Source organism: Achroia grisella, unplaced genomic scaffold, assembly GCF_030625045.1.
Source record: "Achroia grisella isolate CSIRO2021 unplaced genomic scaffold, CSIRO_AGI_Agris_v1 utg544, whole genome shotgun sequence".
NCBI lineage: Eukaryota > Metazoa > Arthropoda > Insecta > Lepidoptera > Pyralidae > Achroia > Achroia grisella.
The window spans coordinates 754,106-780,910 of NW_026712929.1; the positions used below are offsets into that span (position 1 = coordinate 754,106).

At 32.1% G+C, this 26,805-nt stretch overlaps 1 protein-coding gene across 1 annotated transcript; it reads right to left on the reverse strand.

Annotated features, from left to right (window-relative positions):
* Positions 1-616: 616 nt before the first annotated feature.
* LOC131847953 (uncharacterized) lies at positions 617-25,229 on the reverse strand. The gene is made up of 15 exons (XM_059197683.1): positions 25,142-25,229; positions 24,196-24,315; positions 23,450-23,766; positions 22,723-22,872; positions 22,321-22,412; positions 20,770-20,898; positions 20,050-20,230; positions 19,803-19,890; positions 17,903-18,136; positions 16,040-16,251; positions 15,234-15,380; positions 11,243-11,330; positions 2,134-2,315; positions 1,550-1,699; positions 617-709 (listed from the first exon to the last, which is right to left on the reverse strand). Exons 1-15 carry the CDS (start codon positions 25,164-25,166, stop codon positions 617-619), a joined length of 2,208 nt encoding a protein of 735 aa, XP_059053666.1. The 5' UTR covers positions 25,167-25,229.
* Positions 25,230-26,805: the final 1,576 nt, after the last annotated feature.

Sequence of the window (26,805 nt, forward strand, 5' to 3'; positions counted from 1 at the left end):
AGTAGAACTGGCAAGAACTTCAACTGAATTTCTTTTTTTAACTCAGTTATTTACATTTTATATTTATGTAAGCGTCTATATGTGAACACCAACACACTCGAGCGTTGCCATTCCGGAGAACTAAGATATTATGCTTCCGTATCCTGTAATTTCACTGTCTCATCATTCACCCGTCAACCGAAACGCAGCTTATAAAGCAAACCGTTCAGCAACTGAAATAGGTGAGACACAAACCAACGTCGACTTTTTTACAAGTCTAATAATATAGATATTATGATAATACATGATTAATAGTAATAGTAATATATAAATTACCGTTGTTAAATAATAATTGAATAGGTAAAGGATTTTTTTTTAAATGTCGATAGTTGTATATATAGGCTTTGTATCAACTAATTTCTTTACATAGAATTCAGTATCTATATTAAGATAGTTCTTTTCGGAATAATCATATTATGTATTATTATAGAATCTGTTGTATTATATACATATATACTACAAGATTTTTTATGAGTTGTATTATTTACATTTGGATCTAATTTTAGGATAGTGTTTGGAATGAAGAATAGACGACAACACGCAAGCAATATTTTATATATTTGGAGTGTCCGTCCGTTTAAGCGTACATTTTACATAGAACTTCATATGTCTGGCACGGAACTTCAGCCCCTGAATAAGGAATGTAGCAGCATTTGTGACTAGGGTGTACCTGCAAGGATAAAGATGTATTATTTAAAATTATTATAAAATTATGAACACATGTATTTTTATACATTATCTATTCATTTTAAAAATTATAAATTTTGTTGTCTACACCACCACTTACATACTACTAGCCCTCTCCGACCAATCCCTCGTCCAGTTCAAACAGGAATTGAAATTACAACAGTCTTAACCGAAGTTCGAGCCCCTAGCGGTGTCCTCAGACTAAAGTCATATCCTGACGGATATGGAGTTGGCTTTCAGCCACTAGTGAAACTGTTAAGGCCATCCGAGGCCAACGAAGCGCTCTAGTAAACCGAAAAAAAACTACTAGTTGCCAGTGCCACCTATCTAGAACATATATACCTACTAAATTTCATTTGAATCCGTTAGCAGTTTTTATGGAAGAGTAACAAATTCATTCTCACATACTTTCGTATATTTAATATTAGTCTGATTTACCTAAATATTTATATCATACTAGCTGTCAGTCTTTTATTTTGAAATAGCAGTATAGCTTCTATTTGTCATTTCTATGTGTTTTTCATGTTTTATTTTAATATCCGTTCAGCAGTTTAGTTATAGAAAGGTTACAGTTTCACGTTTTATTAGTAGTATGGCTCAGTAAAAACATTTAAGGATTTCAATTTTCCAAGACAGAATAATCAGGCATAATCTGTCATTATAAAGCAATTTCTTATTCTTGTACATTTCTATGATACAGAAGTATAGTATGTTAGTCCTCTCTAGCAATGCATGTGATATGCATATCTTTATAACATGCATGTATGTCAAGCATGTTGTATTTGTCACATAAAAAAGTTGTAACATGTTTTCTACAACTTACTTTGCCAGGAATGGTTAAATTTCTATGGTGTGCTCTGCCGACATATAATTGTTCACCGTTTTGTGAGCGGCCCGCGGCGATAGCTCCGGGAGGTATGTTGCCGGCACTGCATGTGAGCCAGCGCACATCACTACCCTTGGCACATAACACCTGAAAAAATATTATTTTTTTAATTAATCTATGAAACTATTTCTATTTGTAACAGAAAGTAGCATTAGTCACAAATAAAATCTGTTGTTAAAAATATCTACTAATATCCTTTTAAGTGTAAAAAACATATTCTAAGAAGACATTTATTTATATATCTAAATATGTCCAAGATTAGGTATTCAATCTAGATATAGAAATTCCTTGGCACTAAAATTACTATACGAACCTTATAACTAACTCATTTTGTAAAATGTTAGGAAATTATCCAAAACTCTCCATAAAGTTTTTGATAATTTTCTCAAAAATATAACGTTTACGCACATCTTTTTGTTAGGTTGAAACTTATTATATGTGCAGGGTTAATACTATTATAGAATAACTGTTGTTATTGATATTATTTTTATTTTGGTCTTAAATTAAATAATAGTACATACCTCAAAATTATTTACTGGCACTGCTCTTCCACCGTAGGGTATATATGCGACTTTTTCTATTTTGTTTAGTGATCCTGGAACTAATTCTCGCTCATGGTGCGCTCTTATTATACAATAGTTGCCCACCTTTAGCGCTCGAAGATGTAGAAATGAGGTTGGAGAAGACGAAATCCATTCAATACCTGAAATTTGCATCCAATAATATTATTAGGCACAGATACATTTTGAATTTATCAAGAGTATGTAACGGTTCACTTTGTCTGTAAAGTAGGTATAGCGCTATCTAGCAACAGTAAAAAGGCAAGGACAGTATTCATTTAATTTGAATTGTTTGTTAAAATTTTGGAAACAGTGACAGAAATATTTTTTTTTAATTTTATATATTTTTTTTTACTTTGTTTGAAATCTGTGCCTTTTCCGTCCCGTCAAGGTACGCTACGCTTCTGGATATACATTAAAATGTTAAACGAATTGTAATTGAACGACAGTAGACCTAGTTTCTTAATGGTAATTAGGCTTGACCTAATATCCAATATCAAATAATTTAATGTATATATCATATTTTATATTACTTTCAAGTTACTAACAGTGTTCATCACATTAAGAATAGGTATATTCCAGTATAAGTCACACATCATCTAGACTAGCTACTACGTGTTGTGAGTAGGTACTAGATAACTAATAGGTAATCTGTATTAAATTATGTTTGGTTATATGTTGAGTCAATAAATTTGAGTTAATCATAATACATGTTCAATTCAGAACTGTTATAAAATGTAGCATACCCAACAGTGCGCAACTGATGACATTTATAGCATTTACCTATATTTATTTATATTTTATCTGCTCTATTCTCAAATTTATATAGGTTATTACAAGAGAATTTTCCTTGGTTCTGATAGATTTCTGAGTTATTTTCTATTGAGGGACAAATGTGGATAATGCACATCCTCCTGCCCTATGAATTTTATAGCTCTGCATTAAAAATGTGTATCTACGTAAGCCTACACCAAATTTAGCAACTGATGTACGACTAGTAGAAAAAAGTCCACATAAGTCAAATAAATTACGCTTTAAAGAATCAGTAGGTATCTATCTATTATAAACAAATTTTACAGTTTAGTTCACGTCTTTAACATGAAGACAATAATGTATATAGTACGTATTTTTTTTTCATAAAGTTAATATACATATTTAGAGTCACTGTATGGCTTCATTTAATAAAATTAAATAGGCATGTTATTTAACTGCATAAACAAGTGTTAATTTTTTTTATACATGTACTTACCTAATTGATATTATTATTGTAAGTGATTGGTTGACTGAATGGTTATCAAGGTGATGAAAATACTTTAGATAAAGGTTTTTTCAAAAATAACAGATAAGTAATTTTCTAAATAAAAAATATAATGATTATTTAACAAATACCAGATGTGGCTAAAATTTTATTTCTAACGTATCAGACATTATAAAGAATATCTACCCTCATCTGCTATTTGATAATGTCGTTCATCTCTCACTCTTATTAACAGACACTTACACTTAGTATGTGATCTTTACTGTACTTGAGTGGGGGGAAGAGGATTGTGAGTAACGTGTTTTAATAACCCTATTGCAATGTATAGTGCATTGTCAGCATTGGGGTTTTTTTATGGATGATAATGGAATGGGGCACCCGCCTGCACTATCGGTTTACGCTGGCGAGACACCAGTGGAGTATTATAAGATGAACACGAGCTCAGGTCAGTTAGCTCATCGTGACAAATTCACTAGGAATTTATCAGCCAGGTTGACCTCCACGCGGTTTCCACTGGAAACCATCGTATTAAATTTCTGGTGAATTTACCACGATGGGCTAACTGACCTGACCTCGTACTCATATAATATTATCATCCTTTATTGGTGCCCCGCGAGCGTATATCGTTAGCGCTAGCGAGAGCATCACTCCATTATCATCCCTTAAAAAACCGGAACAGAGTTATATATTGATTAAAATTTATTGTTCGTGTAAAATACGTTAAATCATCACAATTTTACTAAGTACTATTAAGAACTATATATTATACACATATTATAGTAGGTATGTATAATATGTATTCAATTTACTCCAATAAGCATTTTAAGCCTGACAGTGCGCTGTGGGCAGCGATTCTAAACAGACGTGTCTATTTTGTTAACCTGTATTTTATAAAAATACTTTTGATAATCTAAGTTAAATAAACAGATCAACTTTAATATATATTAGATAGAACACTACAATAAATTTAAAATAACAGTTACACATTAAACTGTGCTTTTCGAGAAGATATCAACGAGTAAATATTCAAAATTACTAAATTACATCGTCGCCTAACCGCTTGTCACCGACCAGTGCAACCCGTGATTCACTACATCTACCCGCACCCGCCGCAGCCGCCGCTGCCGCCACTGCCGCCGCCGCGCCGCTGCTACGGCCCGGCCGCATACCGTTCGAAAGGTACAAAGTTCACTTGTCTAACTCAACGAAGTACAGAGAAATAAATAAAATGAATAATACCTGCGCTGGCTGCAATAACAAAATTTTAGATAAAAACAACGTTTTATGCTGTTCTAGGTGTAGAAAGGTATATGATTTAAGCTGTATAAATTTTTCCGTAGAACAGTATCACGAATTGTCAAAATCATACAAAGACGAATGGCAATGTCCTTCTTGTGTTTGCATGCGGCCAAAAACAGACAACACGCTAACTCCAGTGCGTTCAACTCAAACTACAGTTTCCACTAACAGTAAAAACTGCAACAACGTAAACACAGCACCCCGGGGTGGCAAGTCGCAAGTGACAAAACAAAAAGTCACAAACACAATTGAAGACACTGAAACGAATAAGGAATCATTACTTATAACGGAACTTCGTCAGCTCAGACAGGAAATGACGGAGGTCAAACAGCAAAATACCGAAATAAAAAACCAAGTATCTTCTATATCGGCTGAACTGTCAGATACTCTAAAAGAGTATAAAAATAAACTACAGAATGCGGAACTAGAAATTCACAGCCTTAAAATAACGGTTAGTAATTTAGAACAACATCTCGCGTTACGAGAGCAAGACAATGTAAAGAATGAAGTGGAAATAGTCGGCATAGAGGAGACGGAAAACGAAAATATTCATCATTTAGTATTGACCACTGCACGGAAAATAGGTGTAAAACTGGAAGATACTGACATCGATGATGTAATTCGTGTGGGTACCAAAAAAGCAAAGAACGCAACAGATGTATCAAAATTTTCTCGTCCAATTGTTGTGAAGCTGTTACGGAAATCTAAAAGGGACGAACTAATAAGAGCTGGAAAATCTCGTAAAAATTTGACATCAGAAAATATTACAAATGGAAATCCTACTAAAATATACTTTAATGAGAGACTAACCAAACACAACCGACAGTTATTTCGTGAGGCAAGACTACGAACACGAGAAAATGGTTTTCGTTATTGTTGGTCTCGTAATGGCGGTATTTTTGTCAGGAAAAATGACGGAAAACCTGCAGTTCGAATTTTATCTGTTTCAGATATTGATGAGAAAATTGGTAGCTCGACAGAAAAATAAAGCATCATACGATTATGTTGGCAAACGAAAAAAAAAATATTTTCCTAGTCTATCTTATTTTTGTTTTTAACTTATTTTTATTGTTACTAATACATTTAATTTTAGTCCCATATTGTACAAAATTCCCTATAACAACTTTAAAAAACTCACAAAAACTTACACATACTCCTCCAGAAAACCAGGTCTTGATGATCAATTTTCTATCGATAGTGACAGTTATAACTACAAAAAAAAAAGAAAAAACCATAAAAAATAGATAACATAGTAAGAGACGTGGAAGAAAGTCTCTCTATTGACTGTCATGTACTCGATGGCGTTGATTTTTGTAGTAACTATTTATGTAATAGCATTAATTTTAAGTCACTCACCTTCAATATAAGAAGTCTCCACAAAAACTTTGATGCCTTTCAGGTCACACTGCAACGGCTAAATACAGATTTGGATGTGATAATATTGACAGAATGCTGGTTAAGCGAATATACAATAATCCCTCAAATACAAGGCTACAACTCTTTCCGATCACACAAATTTATAAACAAAAGTGGCGGTGTAGTTGCGTACGTTAAATACTCAATTGATGCCTGTGTGGAGGATGCAGACTGCGATGACTGTAACTGTTTACAAATCAAGCTGAAAGACTTAGTTATATTGGGCATATATCGCTCTCCCTCCTTCACCAGTATAAATAATTTTATATCTTCGCTAGATCTCATCTTACTGAATGTTAAAGTTAAACATAATATAGTACTCACAGGTGATCTAAATCTTGATATAAACGCCATGCCTCTTAGTGATCCATGCTCTGAATATATTTCCCTACTTACAGAACATCAATTGCTTCCAGCTATCACAAAACCAACAAGAGGCATGGCTTGTTTGGATCACTATTATATAAAAAATCCAGTACAAGCTGTAGGCTTAATTTGTTCGAACGGATCATAGTATATGCATTTTAGGAATGCGTATAGGCAGTGTTAAACCCCAAACCAAACGTACGTTGTATAAAATAGAGTATGATTCTGTTAAAACTGATCTGGGCTCTCAAGACTGGTCTACTGTTCTCAAATCAAACGACATAAATTCGGGTATAGATAAATTCGACGAAATCATAAATACGGTAATCAATAGGAATATCTTAGAAATTAAAATTAGTCACAGAAAATTTATTATAAAACCTTGGATTACACCGGGACTCTTAAAATGTCAAAAAAACAGAGATAAACTACATCACCAAGCAAAGAAAAACCCTTCAAATGAAATAATTCAATTGACCTACAAAAGATACAGAAACTTTCTTACAAACCTTCTCAATCGTTTAAAAACAGAATACGAAACTAAAACTTTGGAGGCAAATAAAAACAATCCAAATAAACTTTGGAAGACAATAAAAGATATATGCCACCTAAATAAAGCTGTAAAGCCCGCTTCAGAGCTTACCAACTTAAAGAACGACACAAGAGAGTCAGTCACTGGACGTCTGTAATAATTATTTTGTGAATGTTGGAAAATCTCTGGCTACAGTCACTTTGGAATCGCTCTCTGAAACCCAGGAATCTTTAGCTTCATGCATCAAAGATCAAACTATAAACTCACATTCATTCTTCATGATTCCTACAGACGAAGAAGAGGTAAGAAATATTATCTATAATTTGAAACCCGACAGCTCTCCGGGAGTGGACAAAATTACACCAAAACTTATAAAACAGAATATGGAAGTACTTATAAAACCACTTACCCATATATTTAATTTAAGCCTTTTATCTGGAATTTTCCCTGAGAAATGGAAAACCGCAATAGTCTCACCTATTTTTAAAGACGGAGATAAAAGTAATCCTTGTAACTATAGACCGATTTCGTTACTAACGACTTATTCTAAGATACTGGAGAAAATAGTAAATAAAAGATTAATTACATACCTAGAACAAAATGACTTTATCCCAGCGAATCAATTTGGTTTCAGACGCGGCAAATCTACTGATGACGCAGTTTTGCTTTTGACGAAAACAGTATCTGCTATTCTAGATAACAATAAATTTTGTGTTGGTATATTTCTTGATTTAGCCAAGGCTTTCGATACCGTCTCCCCAATAATTTTATTGCGTAGACTAGAAAGTCTTGGCGTCCGAGGCATACCTCTGCTATGGTTCACTAGCTATTAAAAAAACCGAAAACAACGTGTTCGAGTTGATAACGAAGTCAGTAATGATAGTCCTATAGAATTTGGCGTGCCCCAAGGAAGCATACTCGGTCCTACGTTATTTCTTGTGTACATGAAAGATATCTTAGATATACCTCTGGAAGGGGCTAATACCATTTGCTATGCTGACGACACTGTTATGGTTTTTGAAGGACCTTCGTGGGAAAGTGTTTACGAAATCGCTCAAAAAGCAATAACTACAATAAGTACCTGGCTAGAGAGAAACCTACTCACGTTAAACACAGCAAAAACAAAGTATATTGCTTTTCATAAAACAAAAGCGTCAGAACCTCCTTCTACTTTAACCCTTAAAATCCATACACATAACACGCATTCCTCTTCCTGCTTCACCACTATTGCCCGCACAGAGAACATAAAGTATCTGGGTATTATCATTGACCAACATCTAAATTATAAAATACATATATCTAAACTCTCAGCAAGAATTAGGAAAATCGTTTACATCATGAGAGGACTTCGACGTTCTGCCCCAAATAAGGTACTGTTATTAGTTTATAAGGCACTCTGCCAGTCACAACTTACCTATTGTATTAGAGTCTGGGGTGGGGCTGGGAAAACTTCTATGATGGAACTAGAAAGGGCTCAACGAGCAGTTCTGAAAACAATGTTACGAAAACCATTCCGATACAGCACAGATTTATTATACAAGGAATGTAAAGTCCTACGTGTACGACAATTGTTCATTCGGAAAGCAGTACTAAGTATGCACAGTTATGCCCTCAGATCCACTAACTACGAACAATTATTAAAGAAACGGGTATATAAGCTCCCTATCCCATTTGTACATACAAAATTTGCCAAACGTCACCCTACTTCGCTTCTTCCACAAATATATAATACTACATGTCGTTTTATAGATATAAGAGATCTAACTTTAGACTAGACAGGCTAAGGAAACTGCAGAGACCTGGCTTCTAAAACTTAACTACTCGCAAACGGAGAACATTATTGAGTTACAAAACTAAGCATCCCCATTCTCACAAAATAAATAACTTCAAAGACATAAACAAACACATCCAAACGCACACACAGACACACACATACACACATACACGCATACACGCACACACACACATTTAATCTTTATTTTAATTAATAAATTACCTTATAATATTAAATTTTATGTAGACGCTGTATTAGAACTGACTGTCCTAAAATCAACTAAATAGGTAAACATAGCCTGGCCCCTGCGATACAAGCTATGCTTAGTGCAGAGACCGTTGTAAATAAACACAACTGACCACTTTGTTTAACAGTCATAGGTTAAGTTAAGTTAAGATCTATTTCCCCGAGAATGTATGTATTGGTATATTATATTGTAATCGCTTTTAAATATTTCACTATGAAACTGAAGCAAAAAAAAATAATAATATTACAATACTTACCTGACATAGTTGCAAAAAAATAATTGAACGAATTATCACGTAATATTAAGACGTGGCTTCAATAATAAGTCCGCTATTTATGATTTCAGAAAATTAAACGTCTACCCAAGTTATGCTCTGATAAAATTCATGATTAGATAAAAATATTATCAGATTGGAAATATTAATATAGAAATAGGGGGAGTCCCGCATCGTACGATTGTTCATAAAAATCATAATTTAAAGATGCCCGACACTGGAGACTCCCTATATACACGACCAGATATAGAAGGGATCGAGCCATCTTCATTGCGGTGCAACATATAACATGTTGAATAAATAATATTGTGTTAATCATAATGTTCAATTCAGAACTATTATTAAATGTAGCATACCCAACAGTATGCAACTGTTGTGATACTTATCTCTACTGCAATTTATGTAGATTAGTAGAATAGAGTTCTACTTAATTCTGATAATATTCTGCGTTATTTCCTATGAAGAGACAAATGTGGACAATGAACATCCTCCTCTCATATGCCTAATAGCCCTGCATTAAAAGTATATACTTACATAAGCCTACTCTATATTTAGTAACTATTGAATGACTATCGACTACGTTGATAATTCATGATTAGATAAAAATATAATCGAACTATAAAATATAAATATAAAAATAGGTGAGGTCTCGTAGGAACGTCATAAAAGTTATAATTTAAAGAAAAGACATCCATACAAAAGGACCAAACATAGATTGGGGCAATTGCGGTGCGTCTTCCCCATAGTGCGTGACCCGTGACTATGGGGTTTGGCAACAAAACTTCTATCGAAATTTGCTCTAGCACGAAATACCAGAGGAATTCTGTAAACGGGTCGATAGTTTTTTAGCTGGCAAATACGACAAAACTGTAGTCGATGGTAATTGCTTCGATAGCATGGACATGAACGCTATCGTCCGGCAAAACTCTGTTCTCTCCCCGACAATGTTTCTGCTGCATATCTATGATTTGTTATTCACAGTTAACATTAACTGTTATGCGGATTATAGTACTGAGGCTGCGTACCACATAATATATAAGTAACTGATTCACCCGTAAATGGATGGGCAGGAGCAAAAGCTTAAGAAGCTTAGTTTAATAAATATAGGCGAAGATTCATCCATTCAGAGAAACATATTAAACAATTAAAACTCTTATCGTATCAAATGTCGGCAAAAGCTGAATTTTGGCCTTCCTTATGTGGTTCTAAACAAAATCCCAAAAGTCCCTATTGATCCGTGTGCCGCTAAAAATGTTACTCGTGGAACGTGGAAATTTCATTTTCATTGTCACTTTATTTATCGTTATATACATTTACTGACCACCTAACAGATTAATTCAACGTGGATTATATTATATATAGTTGGTTTGTTTTTAATATATGTATAACATAAATCAAGGGAATTTTTGTTTGTTTAAACTTATTGTCAGTTTATTTTTTCTTATCAGCTTTTATTCCTATTCAGTACTTGTAAAACGGTACGTAAACAGTAACTTGCATTAAGTAAATTTAACTTGTAAACAGTACTTGCGCCGTAGCCACATTATCAAAAATAATATCTACGTGTTATACATCACACCCCTTATACATCAGTACAATATATTTTCAATATTTTCTTTGATTTTATATGTTAAATTTTGTTTAATTGGTACGTTATATACATATACATAACTCGTAATACTACTCGTATTATCGTATTATGCCTACTAAGGATATATCTATTCTATATTTTGAACTCTGTGTAGTATAACAGTTTGGTACTTTAAAATTACAATAACAACGGTTTTAGTATAATTTATTTAATTTATTATAAAGTAAGGAAATATAAAAAAACGTAATTAAACGTAAATTATATTATACATTAAATATTTATATTATAGTAAGTATTACAATAATTATTTAGCCAGTAAAACTGCACAGAACTTCATAGGAAGTGTATGAAATTTCCTTTCCTCCGAATGAAATGTAGCAACATTTGTGACTAGGGTGAACCTGGAAAGATAGAAATACATAATATAAAGTAAAAGGAATATATGTTGCAATTTCCGAATATAGCACAGCCCTCTCTAATAAAACTGTTATAGAACGCAAGTGCCGCTAGATACCACTGTACGGAGTCCGGTCGACGAACTGAAAAGTTGTCTCAATTTACCGCGAGGAACGGTCAGAGATCAAGATATTCCTGATTCGACATATATATAATATATATACTTAATCTATAATATGTCGGTCATCTTTATTATATCTATACTATATTACAAAAAGACAGTGGATTTTGTTAAGAGATAAGGAAACTTCGGAACCTACAATGGTTGCGAAGTTCTTGGACAATTATTTCACTGTTGGAAATTTACAGAATAATAACATAGTATAGCATATGACAACAGTTTATAACTCTTTATCTCTTATCTATCGATTAAAACTAAATACAAAAAATGTGCTTATTCTGTAAATATTTAATACTAGCTGTACCCGCGACTTCGTCCGCGTAAAATAGTGACCTTGACCAAATAATGAGCAAATATTTAGTAATTTAACAGAATTCTATACAATTCAATCAACAGCCTAAAAAATAAGTTTTAAACTTCTAGCTTTAAAAATGACGATAATTTCATACAACCTTACATCTCCCCTTTCAACCCCTTACAACCCTTTTTATATATTTATATTATTTGAACAGCCTAAACATTACTTTCAAACTTTAAAAATGTTAATACCTGCATTTACATGTTAATACATTTCTATTCCCCTTTTGACCCTTACAACTCATTTTCCTTAATTATATTTAATCAATAGCCAAAAAAATAGGATTCAAGCTTCAACCTTTAAAATTGATGATACTTCTATACAACCTCCTCTTTCAATCTCTTACAATCCATTTATCTAGACTACCTGTGTACAAAATTTTATTTAAATCAGTTCAGTAGTTTTTGGCATGTAATTGAAACAGACAGACAGACAGACAGAGTAACTTTTACATTCATAATATCAGTACGGTATTTATTAAACTAACACAAAAAAACGAATGAGAAAAGTTTCATAGTTCTAGCTTCAATGTGACGAATCTCCATAAAAACTTTTATTTGCTATTTTATTTTAGCCCTTGAATGGTAATTTTTACAAATTTTAAATGTCGTCTTTATTTATATTTAATAAACAATGTAAAATTTCTTTATTTTCTTTTGAAAATTTTAATATTTTTTTGTTAAATCAATAGTTGTGATTTTCGAAATTGCAAACAGTCACTCTACTTGCGCGAACCATATCTCCAACTCTTCTGGCCAGAAGGGAGGAACCCGTATTCCGACCCTGAATAGCTCGGTAGGTGTTGTTTCCTCCAAGGACATGTTCATATATATATAGACAAAATTATTAATATTATATGTCGTTTTGTTCTTCAAAAATATGAATATGTTCTTACGTTCTTGTCCAAGAGCGGGGTCACCAGTTATAGGCGGTACCAGGATTATATTTATGTATTTATAAAATAAAATTGCAGAGTAAACGTATATATTTAATTATAAGGAGACAACGGATTGACAATAGGGTTAAAGCCGGATACTTGCCTCGGTGGGATACATGCCCCGGTTTTTTAAAAACTATGTTATGATTATAAGTTGTGTTGGTGCTTTACTACAATAAGTAGTGACCACCCCGTAGGCATTAAAGACACATAAGCCATCGGAATAGCCGTATGTGTTTTATCAGAATGAGCCAAAATGTACCGCGGCGAAACTTTGACGAGCGTTATATTTATATTGGTAAGTCATTTCTATTGAATATTTTTATAACTGATCGTGGTTTCAGTCAACTTTTTGTTTCTTTGTATGCATTACAGTTTAAATTACATTGTTTATTATATTTTATTGCAAAATTATTTTTATTTATTTCGCAAATAAAAAGGGCAAGTATACGCATCAAAAAGGATAGTCGCCCCTTACTGTCGGGGATAGTTGCCCTAGAATGATTTAAAATTTCTAAACAAGGAAAGACGGATTAAATTTTTTTTTGCTGTTTTTTCGAATTTACTTTAACTCTAACTTGTTGTAAATCAAATAAATATGTACTTCACTGTTTTAGGTATATATTTATTCTAGATAAGCAAAATCCCTTGCAAATATAAGCGAAAACCAGGCGTGGTGCCACGCAATATCAACTGGTTCGCTTAGCACTTGCCTTCGAAGAATTGAGACAAAAAAAAAAGATATCGATGAAATTTCTCGAATATACGGAATATCCTCTGAAACTTTAAGAAGACGCTATGAAAAGAGTAATCAACAATTTTTTTATATAAGGGTGTACCTATATATAGCAATAGAAATACAAATTTCTATCTGCATACCTACTTTCTTGTCTGAACTTATTGTATTTTTTATGTTTTCTAAGAAAATATCCTGTTGTTGGCTTTGAGAATTAAAAAAAGACTACCAGTCTTTTTTTAATTCTCAAAGCCAACAACAGGATATTTTCTTATATATCTCTCATATATAGAAGTACGGAGACGCCAGTTTTCCTCTCTTCAATCTCAGTAAATTATAAATACTGTTAAATAAATAATAAAGATTACTCTAATTGATATAAATTTCTTTCTATCCGAAATAAAAATCATACCGAGGTTACTATCCCCCCTCGAGGCAAGTATCCTCCGAAGCATTTTCCACGCTAGGCTTATCCGCCACAGTAGGCAACTATCCCTTTTCTTCGAGGTAAAATAAAACAGTATTTATTCAAAACCAGTGCTAAATATGTATACAAAAATAGGCTTTTATACAAGATAAAAGACCTATGTTTAGAGATACATACTGAAAATTTCCAGAAAGTTCATATTTTTAAAATATGAAGCTTTTTCGAAAAGTGGGGCATCTATCCGGCTTTTACCCTAATCAGTTGCGCGTGCAACTTCGCATGCGCGCTGCTTATAAAAATGACATATATGTACAACACTATATCTATTCAACCGCATAAAGATAACATTGTATATCCATTTTCAACCCCTTACAACTCTTTTTTCGCATTAAAAAGTAGCCTATGTCCTTCCTCGCAGTCTAGACTAACTGCGTACCAAATTTCATTTAAAACTGTTCAGTAGTTTTGGCGTGAAAGAGAGACAGACAGACAGACAGAGTTACTTTCGCATTTATAATATTAGTAAGGATTTTAATCTGCATGCAATTTTATTACATATACTTCAATTTTCTGTGTCATTAATGTGTACTTCAAATAATGTGTAGATACGAATGTAACCAACCGTGAAAAAAGTTTGAAGTATCTCAAATACTTCAAACTTTTTTCACGGTTGGTTACATTCGTATCTACACATTATATAAACGGGATATTTACTATGATAATCTTAACACTTGATGTAAACACTCAAACGAGCAGACAAATCCGTCTTCTTCTTAGTATTTTATTACATACATCGTCACTACTACTACTGTAAAGCACTTAAAAGTCACTACAAGACACAATCACTGTAATACTTCAATTTTTTTAAGCATATTTATTTAGCTTTATACTTACTTTGAAATATATCTATCGCTGGATTATATGTGTGGGATAACTTAAAATCGCTTTCTCTATTGAAATTTTAATATTTGTAAATTTCATTAGCTTCTTTCAGTATTCTTGGGAGATAAATAACTTTGTCTCCAGATAATCCATCCAGTGTAGTTAGTACTTACAAAAATCATTGACGCAATAACTCGTAAGTAGGAGTATATATGTAATAACAACTTAGCTAGCAAGAATGGAAACCAAGTTTTATAGGATAATCTTTGAGGTAAAGTTCATCATCATATAAGATAGTAAAAACACAACAAGAAGGTACTTAGATACTTAATTGAGTTAAAATGCTACCTTATGTTTAGAGAGACAAAGATATCGTTTATAACTTACTTTGCCCGGGGTAATGGAGGACATATGCTTTACTCGGCCAATATAGAGAATCTCTTCAGCCGATTGACCAGCAGGTATTGCTCCAGGTGGTACCTTACCACGACTAGAACTAATCCAGCGGACAGCACTATTAGGAACACATAACACCTGAAATATGAATAATATAAGATTTACTTATAGTAGTTGTTAAGCTTACAAAATTGGATGATAACAATCGCATTTATAAAAAATATAAAATGTTATGTACGCCACTTTTATTTTGTGCAGAAAACATTTAAGTGAAACTATCAAAATCCTACCTATTTCAGCCACCAAAGAGCTTACTTTGTAATGTGTTTATATTAAGAGTGAGATGAAGAAGAAGAAGAAGTGTTTATATTAAGAGAGAAAATGTACAGGCTACGTCCGTACGGTCTAGGTATAACAGTATAGTCTTGAATGGCTATGCATGAAGGTTACAATAGGCGTCCTAACCTGATGTGAAGTTTGTGTCGTTGTTAATATATAAGCCTCGACAATCACACAGCGCCATCTTGTCTATTTGGTATATTTTTTTGTATATACATACATAATATATTTAGAAAACACCCAGACCAATACAAACAAGCATACTCATGAATACAAATATTTGTACTATCCGAGAAATATAATTCGCGGCCATCGGAATTAAAGTGCTTTGTTAGAGCGCTACAGGGTGTCAAAGTTATATATCTATATGTATAGGCCACGATCACTTACTATCTGTTTTATTACCATTGCAGTAACATAAAAATTGCTAAATCTAGTCCAATTACACAAATAATTACCTCAAAATTGATCACTTTGACTTCTTTCCCTCCATAGGGTAAATATGCTTCCCTGCGTGAAATTGCTAATTTCCCAGGAATTAAATCTCGCTTATGGTACATTCTAATGATGTAAAGTGGACTGCCATCTACTTCATCTATTCCTGCTAAAAGTGCTTCATCTTGAATATCGTGGACTCTGTCTATCGTAGAGGACACCCAGTTAATGGGATCTAGAATTTATTACATAAAAAAAATTGTAGATTTGTATCACACACTAAAGCTAGTATATACTATTTATAACTAAATAAGAGTTGAAGAATCTGTACAATGAATTCTTTGTTGTGGAGAAATAGTCTAGGAAATTTATGAGTAATGGATGTCCCATTACATTTTTATATTTTATTCACTCAGAATGGATGTCAGAAAATGATTGCATACTAAAGAAATGTGTCTTTTATCAAAATCGGTAGAGCAAATCTAGATAGAGCTTGTATAAAGTTCTGTAGAACATAAGCAGATGTTACCATTGTTAATTTTTAATTTAAGTAAATAATTATTGCCGTTTTTCTTAACAAGTTTTATAAAGTTTTACACAGCTAAACAGTCCAGCACTGTTGATTAAAGTATTTTTTTTTTGGTTTTATAGAGATTTCTCAATATTTTTTGAGCAAATTTATTGTGTTTACAAATAATAATTATATAAAAACATTTAAGAAAATGTAACACTGTTTAATATAAATATAATAATGTTAAATATAAAACAAATTTCGGTACTTTTTACGATAAACTCGTGTGTGTAATAATTGTTTATTACCAGCTTATCTATGCTACTAGTTTTGTTATTATTGGTGAGTTCGAGAATAGGTTTATTACTCATTCTTTAAAATTTTTTTAATATTGTACAGACAATATTTTGTTTATCATTTTGTCTAATTCCAACGCTAAAAAACAATTAGTTATAAGAAATAGATCGCTTTTTATAATAATAACTAGCTGTCCCGGCAAACGTTGTTTTGCCATATAAATTAATAACGCTATAAAAAAATTAGAGTTCATGCTAGAAGTGTGAAAATTTCGGGTTGTATGCATTTTTCAATTCTAAATAATAATAAAATAATATAATAATAATAATCTCAGAACAATTCACACAGCGCCATCTAGACCCAAGTTAAGCTAACTAAAGCTTGTGTTATGGGTACTAGATAACTGATACAAATATATATATATATATAAAGATAATATTTTTTTTCGTAAATACATACATAGAAAACACCCAGACCGATACAAACAATCATACTCATGAATACAAATGTTTGCACCGTGCGAGGAATCGAACCCGCGACCATCGGATAGTAAAGCGGTATGCTAAACCTAAGCCGATTCTCAGACCTACTGAATATACATATAAATATTCATCAAAATCGGTCAAGCCGTTTCGGAGGAGTATGGTTAGTTACATTGTGACACGAGAATTTTATACATAAGACTAGCTGTCCCGGCAAACGTTGTTTTGCCTTAAAATAAAAAAAAAATAGGAATGGACTACCCCTAACATTTAGGGGGATGAAAAATAGATGTTGGCCGATTCTCAGACCTTCTCAATACGCTCACAAAATTTCATGAGAATCGGTCAAGTCGTTTCGGAGGAGTATGGGAACGAAAACGGTGACAAGAGAATTTTATATATAAGATATTAAACGTAATTAGTTACGAACAATAGAGAATACTGTTTGAAATAGTCGGTACACACTTCATAAATTTACGAATATCGATATCGGTATTGGCATAACTAAATTTGAAATTAACTTGAAAGTAATATTATAATAAAAATGGAATTTCGTCGTAATACTTACGTTTCAAGAGTATAGAGTAATTTAGTACCTTTTTCGACGAAATTGTTTGAATGTAGTCTTGGTTTATGATAAAAAAATCTGTCGTAAGTCTCTTTCGGCTGCTGCTGGGAATGAGACTTGACAGTTACTTGGTGTGGAAATACTACAATGGTTGGGGATATTACGCAAGTAACTGAGCCAGGAGCCATATAAATTGAAGAAGAGGGCTTTGGTCGAGCAGAATACCGTCTGTATTGCGGCGGTGATCCTGGTGGTTGTAAGTCTGAAAATTTAAATGCGAATGTGTAATGTAAATATTTTTGACGTGTGAGTGCTTATTGTAGTAATTATTAGTACAATAACAGTATAATAAACTTACAAACATTCTAAGATGCAGTCGTTGGCTTCAGATTGGAAGGTTAATACTGTTATATTTTTAAAAATATGTGTATACTAATGCTGTTTTTACAGCAGAGATCACCAGCATCATCTCGCACACGCTCAAGTGCACGAATAATTTAATACACTAAATATATTATATATGTATATACACTAACATATATCCAACCTGTTTCGTTACTCAGCAAATAAGTAATGTCTGGGGGCCCTGTAACCTTGGCTCCATTAGAGCAAGTGAATTAATCCTTCTGTCATTTATTAGCGTTCATCTCCTACTTCTTCATCTTTAGCTTTGTGTGAATTTACCTAGACGTATAAAGGCTTTTCAATAGATTTTTTACGCAACATTATGCCTAGGAATAGTTTTTTAAGTATAGTATTTACGTTCTTCTTTTAGTCTAAAATGACCTGGTTCCATTATCTATTCTTTGCATCCTATATAGTATATATAGTATATATAAGTATTCTCCGTTAATTTGTCTACAGTATTAGTTCCAAATAATATATCTATCTAAAGATCTATGATAGTGTTAATGAAACTGATCAAATTTAGACAAAAAGTAATGGAAATTAAATCCTTCATACCAACTGCGTAGTTGCGTTATTGGTTTAGTCTTAAAATTGCAATGTTTATATTATTTTCATTTTGTTTCTGATATGGTTGTCACTGTCATTTCGATAATTACTCACAGACGTGCTGTATATATGTTTTTACATATACAGTACCCACACTAGTGCGAAACCGTGCTAAGTTTGCCACCTACGTGTTATATAAAAAAGTTGCTAGTCTACATACTATAAATGTAATGAGAGTCGACGATGAACATGATGTTACAACTGCGCAGTCTTTCAGAAATAATTAATACAATGGCTTTCTTGCAAAGACATCTTTAAATCACCATATATGTATATGGTGATTTAAGTATGTATTTACAATTGTTAGCTGACATAATAATAAAAACGTCATAGACATGATCTGCATGATCTGTGTAAACATCTTTGTTAATAAAATAACAAAACATTTTATACTCAGTCTAGACAAGCTGTATCGGTAGGTATGTCATGATTTGCTCGACCGATTATGATAAAACACATATTCAAGTTAGGCTACTACTTGATTATAAAATTTTGTTGAATCAAATCTTTTATCGTTATAATATTTGATTTGTTAAGAAAAAATGTGTTTAATATTCTCATTAAAATTAAAAATCAGTTTCAGAAAAACAAAAGTTTGAAATACCACGACTACATTAGCTTCAACGCCAATCAAAATTTGGTAAATGCAGAGATAGATGGTACCTGAATTCATTATTTATTCTAGTATCTGTAGGCCTTTTTACTTGATTAACTTGGTTGAGAGATGCAATTACAAGTTGTCTTAAACAAAAAGTACTACTAAAAACTGTAGATATTCAGTTTCGCATAAGATTTTTTAGCAACATGTTACATAATGAAATTTCTCTGGAAATCATATCAGTAGTCCTGAACACTAAATTATTATTATGAATTATGTCACTAACACACAGTAATTAAATTAAATGTATACTTACATGCCATGACAAGGCAACTCGTTAAATTTTTAGTTGAACAACAATAACACTGCATGTAATATACAAAAACACAGTATTGGTCTACGTGCTTTCACTGATAAATTCATTTTATGATTCATATTATCGATATATTGTACTGAATTATCTATATGATTAGATAAAATTGATTATTAAGACACGCGAAGAGTGGGTGAGCCATGCTTGCTTCGTGTACTATAAATATATGTGGGTTAATTGCGAATCAGACTTGGGATAAGTCTTGTAAGAGTACGAGTATAACATAATTTGTAAGGGTCTTTGTTTTCATTATAAGTTCTATACACTGCTGTATATCGAAGCAGTAGTGAGGGACGATCTGCATAGCTTCTTGTGTGTATCGAAATTGTAGACAAGACTCGGCGCCAATATTAATACTCAACGACACGGTTCTAAAATCAGAGGTATATTTGAGTTTTGGTGGGGGTAAAATCAGTTCTACATATGTGAATTTGGGACACATTTTTGCAATCTAGAACCGATCCAGGGCCCTCCTCGTTACTGCGCCCACATTGCCCCTACTGGACCGTGTGTAGGCTATTTTATATATGAGTAGTAGGTACAGCAAGTATGTAATTAAGTCATTTGTTTATCTTTATTTTGTTTAAAACGTTAATTTATGAACAAAAGGATAACCCATTGATATAACTGATCTGATAAATTATATAATTGACTATTTCACAATGTTGCAAACATTTTATTGAGTATGTGACTCACTTATATTTTAATGTCACTTCAAAATTAGAGTCGAAAATTAGATTAGAATTAAAAGTGATTGATTGCTATTGATTTTGTTAAATTAACTACGGATTACTTACTATAGTGGACACGTACAATTTTTGTTACTCGTCGATTCTTTTTATGGACAATTTTTTTTCTGCGTAATGGCGAGTGAGAAACATGCTGATTGTCCACATAGTAATATACATACCCATTCCGGAAGACTAAGAAGTTTTGCCTCTCAACCCTGTATCTATTTTTACTGACCCTATAACCCCCCACACAAAACACTGCTTCACAGCAAGGTGTTTGGTGGCAGTTGGATTGCGTCGCTATCCCGCTAGTCCGCAGAAACACATCTGATCACTGTACAGTTTAAAAAATATCTAAAAGGATGCTACAATAAACAATTAATATGCATTCCAAGGAATTCGTTGAGCAGCATTTTCGCTTTAGGGACGGCGGAAATATTTCTTTTTTGGTCATATACGCATTTTTTCTTTTCTTCTTAATCAAGTAATCCTTACATTATTATATATTATATTTCGAAATATATTATCTGAAATGAAATGAAACTAAATGAAATGAAATGAACTATCTAGAAATATAATAGAATAGAAAATTCTTGACTCAAACTAAACTTAAATTTTAGCAATTTTAAACAGTCGTATTTTCAATCATTTAAATAAACGTGATGAGGTACTCAATTACTTATTGAATTATTTTGAGGATTTATTTTCATATTATTTATTGGTAACTAATCTTATACGACCCCAAATAATGGGATAAAGGCAAAGCAATGATGAATAATAACTGCAGGGTATACGTTGACGTAAATAATGGTAATGATTTTGATAAAATGAAGCATATATATATTAAATTCTTATTGCGTTATTCGAAGTTTATTTAATTACAAAGATTATACCTTGGTAGTTTTTTGTTGTGTGAGTTAAATCACAGATAACATAATATTATATAGTTAAATATTATATTATATTTTTATATATTATATATAGTACATTATATTTTTTAAGGTTTTTAGTGTTAAGTTCTAAACTGATTCTGTAGATATTAATGTTATTTATTCATATAATACCTTAATATTATACATCCTTATGAAGACCATAATCATAATACAAGAGTGTATATAACATTCTTGTATTACAATTATGGTCTTCAATAATATTTTTTCAATAGCTCAGAGTTTTTTACATTTGAGAATGTAACGTCTGCCAGACCACAAGGCCTGAAATAACACTCATTTTTAAGTTTTTAAGCTCTCATAGGTGCAAAAAAATAAAAGTTGTCTTTAACGGTCAGGTGACTAAAAATAAACGCTCGAAGAAAACAATGGTTTGAGCCGTTGATAATTCGTTCAAACTACTAAATACTATCTATTTCCCTAGGTTGTTACTTCGTGCCAAGTGCTTCGAAAGCAATACATTAATAACTGATGAATTAGCCATGTTTTTTTAAAATACAACTTCTCAGTTGCTATAATCTGTAAATTTTACTTTGACCATTTAAACAACTTGATTATACATATACCATATTTTATTGGTTAAAAAAGCACAAATAAAAAAAACATTGTATATATTGAATAACCCTAAGTTGTAGTTTTCAAACAATATGAATGATTTAGTCGCGTTATAATTGTTGGTTACATAATTAAAAAAAAAGAGCGTAAAGTAACGAATGAGTTACTCTTTAATTCGAAGACTTTTCATTACACAATTGTGCGGGCAAAGACGATGGTGATGGCTAGTGAATATTTTCGCATAGAACTTCATATTTTTTGTACCAAATTTCTATTCCGTCGACTGAAATGAAGCAGCACTTGTTACTGGGCTGAATCTGCAAAGACGAAAAGGATTACTATTTAATAATAATAATAATAATTGTTAAAACATATGTATGCCCTTATGTTACAAAAAATATGATTTTACCTATTGTTATAAGATTTTGAATTTTAATTTCTTACTAATACTTCATATATATAATTGAACATATTCAAATCTTCATAACTTTTCCTTTTGTAGTATTATCAATGATCTACTTATCATTAATAATAATATGAATGTAAAAATCCAATACTTAAGTAGTCTAAATTAAAAATCTTTCATATGATTAAAGCAGACAAGTTATTTGACTTCCTTAAACTTACTTTGCCTGGGATGACAGATTTTAAATTATTTACTCTCCCGATATAGAGTGTTTCACCAGCCTGGGTGTAGCCAGCAGCGACGGCTCCGGGTGGTACCTTGCCGTCACTATTTGAAAGCCAGCACACATCATCAGGGTTGGCACATAACACCTGAAACAGTATATATTTATTTAAATGTAACAAGAACCGGTTCTACGGAACTAGATGGTACCTACCGAAACTATAGAAAGGCAGACCAAGGAAAGGGCGTGGGAGGATGTAGTTGCAAAAGACATGATAGAATGTGTCCGGGACAAGATAAAGTGGCCTAGAAAAATTTTGAATCGCTACCCACTTAAGTAACGCCCTACACTGCGTTTAACTGTGCGATTTTTGTTATCCCCACTTCGGAATCAATGCATTCATGAATATGATTTTTTGTATTGTAATGGGCGTTTTCTTTATATTAATTAATAAAAAAATACTTAAGTATATCTATTAGTCGTTTAGTACTCCTAACACAAGGTCTGCTTAGATTGGGACTAGATGGCGCTGTGTGAAATAGTAGATTACCTAATGCAAATCAAATATAAATTAAGTAGACGAGAATGATGTACCAGTATTAATTATGGTATAGTTTTATTAATACACAACCAAAATAAAAAAAAAAAACAGAATAGGTACCAGTGTAGTAACAAAATAGCGAATTTTGAGATGACATTATACTTAAAAACTATCAAATATTTACCTCGAATTTTTTTACTTGAACTTCTGCACTGTTATGGGTTATACATGCAGATCCTTGTTTAATAGCCAGTTTTCCTGGAATTAATGCATCGATGTGGTTCGCTCTAATGATGCAAAATGGACTACCGTCCTTGCCTTCATGTCCTGCCACTAATACTTTGTTTCGAAGAGTTTTAACTGTTCTCGTATTAGCTAGAATCCATTGAATATTATCCGGTCTTGTATCCTCTGGTGTCTTAGTGACTGGTATTGTAGTGGACTGTGCCGTGTCTTGTTGAATAGTAACGGCTTGTCTAGTATTTCCTCGTCTCCCATCGACTGGAAATTAAAATATATTGACATTAAGGTCGGAAGTTGATTTACGATATTAAAAATAATTGTAAACTAAAAATATATTTATTTTAATATACAATCATAAAAAAGCACTTCTTCAACAATCCTCTTTAAAGCGATTTTAAACCATTATAAAAATATGAATGATAGCTAAAATTAGAATGGGCTTACATTTTCCAACAAAGATTGCGGGTTAAAACAAAAGAATTTAATTGCCAAAAAATTAAAAACATTTAACACTGTATAAATAAACTTAAAATACTTTAAATCTAGTGTTTCAAAATAATAATAGTTTTTTTTAATAAATTAAATTCAAGTTAAAAATCAATTGTATTTTATGCCCGCTGAATGTAACTAGTTGTTGTTGTAGTACTAAGCTTTAATATGACTTTTAATTTAATAATACCTACTAACTTCGGGCGGTCACATTTGGTGGCTGATGTGGCTCTGTCACACGACGTACTGGCCGGTACGAGTACATAGGAGTACGTACGTAAGCGATAGAACCGTAGTAGCCATACTTATTGTCCTGATCTGAAAATTAAAATGCTAATCAAATAATATTCTTTCAAACTAATTATACCTCACGATTACTTGCAACATCCGAGGAATCGAACCTGCGAAACCGCTTGACCACCGTGACTGTAGTATTTATTTCAACTTACCTAACTTACCACCATATATGATTTTGAAATAATAATGCTTTATGTGTACATCCTTGGTTGTGGTGGTAAAACTATCTACTTAATGTAAAAAAGAAGAACAAGTTATGTGAAGAAATATATCATTATAATAACAATGTCATGATCGTGTGTCTACAAGAAATGAACAATTAGGTATAATTATTAATAATTTTTAAAATGGCATCATACTGTGAACTATTGGATTGTTGATAACCAGAAATGAAAATAAACATAAAATGTATAACCGAATTATAGGTTTAATTTTGGTACAAAGTGGACTATTTCAATTTCGGATAGTTTGTTTTGATAAAGGGAGCGTTTTAATTATATTATAATTATTTATATGAAAAACTGCAAATGGAATGACATACAAACTTATGGGCCATGACTACACCACGTGTTACCATTACGGACAAATAAACCTTTGTATCCTGTAATTTTACTTTATCATTATATGTATATTTATACTTATAAAATTGCCTTATCTACTTACAAAGAGCCAGTCGCTTCGCTGAAATAAGTGAGATAGAAGTACTCACACAGACAATCACAAAGTCTACATCAGAAACTGCTAATATAAACTGTAGTTTAGCAAGTTATATGATACAATACAATGTATCTATCTTTCTGAATAAACAAAAAAAAATACACTACACATACAGAAGCTGTATACTCACTTGACATGTGGTATAGCAATAACATATAATCGGTGTATGTTACTGAACTAATATTATTTCATCGACTGAATTCATACTCTTATCAATGAAGGATAGCCTGTACGGAGGGAGGGCAGAAGGTGACGGGGAGGGGTAGAATGAGGTAATCGGAATTAAAGAGCAATGCTAACAATGCTGTTGTCACATATTGTGTATATGTTGATTGTTCCGAAAAAAGACAGAGAAATAAATAGTGTAGATATTAATTAGGTGGTAGGTGCATATTTCAAGTCAAAAACGTTCGCTTCCATTCACGTCCTATGGATTAAAAATAAACGTTATTAAGTAATAAATAGAACAACATTGTTATTAAAAAGAGGTTTATTTAATTTTGTAATATTGTGATACTACAACTAAATTATTTAATATTTCTATTGAATGTTCAGTCGCACCGTAGCAAAAACGAAACGTATGTTGGAAAAGCACAATCTTATTTCTGTATTTTATACTTATTATACTTTATACATTCTGCTATGAATAATGTAACTGTAACTTCACGCCACTTTTATATAGATATTGAAACCGAATGTACCGCATACCTGTGGAAACTTTAGAGCATAGCCATAACTACATATTTTGCTTAAAAAAACTAACAGGCGTATTCGATAATCCGTTCGCAAGAAGAAACTATTGCTCTGTTTTTTTTATTAGGTGATGGAGTTGTACTTAGCTTTTCTTCACGATATTGGTCATATAAGATGTTATACGCTTATTTTGGAGATTTATATTATAAATAAAGACCGAGGACACAGCACGAATTTAATTAATTTGTAGTTCGCAACGAATTTCGTGCGAATATGTGCAATTCTATTGATCTAATTTACATACATTGGTGTAATAAACATACAATTCACTAATAAGCTTACGGCTCATCGAGATGGTAAACGAATAGCTTATCATCTTGTGAGATCTATGGTAGCGTTCATCCATTGCTATTTCGGAGAACTAAGACATCATAAATCCTTGTTCTATAAATTCATATCACAGTTCATATGACCCTTGAGCCTATTTGGTAGGTGATACAGAGGTAATCATTGAAAGGGCTGACCAAAGTCTACCTTGCTAATAATACCTACGAGTGTGTTAAAGATTTAAATTTAAAGATCGTTTTAAAGAGATAAATGATATTATAATATAAGGACATAGTTCAATTTTATATTATAATTTTGGTCTGTTTTACTATTTAATTTTTACATAGATAACGAAACGGTATATTACCAGAAATAAATGAAAAATAGCAAGTTTAAACATAGCACGTTTCTTTGATTTGGACTATAATTTCAAACATAAAAGTTTTTCAGAAGTATGTTCTGAAAATATTACAATTGAGGATGTCGTAATAGTCAGTAGGCGACGCAGTGTATGTAACGTAAATATGAGAGTTGTTACGGCTATCTACTTCAAATCATTCAGTTAGTATCGTTGTAGATAGCATTACGTATAAGGCACTAAAACCAATTTTGTATCTGGTGTTAAACATTACTCAGCGATGATATTTATTTAAACATGGGTACAATGTTCATTCTCGTAATGTCTGGTATCTCAATCCTGTATTAATAATCTATTATTTATTAAAATATAATCAGATATTTAATTTTAATACAAATTAACATTACTGGATACAA

Coding starts and splice junctions, on each gene's coding strand:
- LOC131847953 (XM_059197683.1), bottom strand. CDS start 25,166: ATGTTATTGCTATACCACATGTCAA. Junction 22,413..22,722: donor AATCTGTCATCCCAGGCAAA/GTAAGTTTAAGG, acceptor TCGTCTTTGCAG/ATTCAGCCCAGTAACAAGTG. Junction 11,331..15,233: donor CCTCCATTACCCCGGGCAAA/GTAAGTTATAAA, acceptor CTATCTTTCCAG/GTTCACCCTAGTCACAAATG.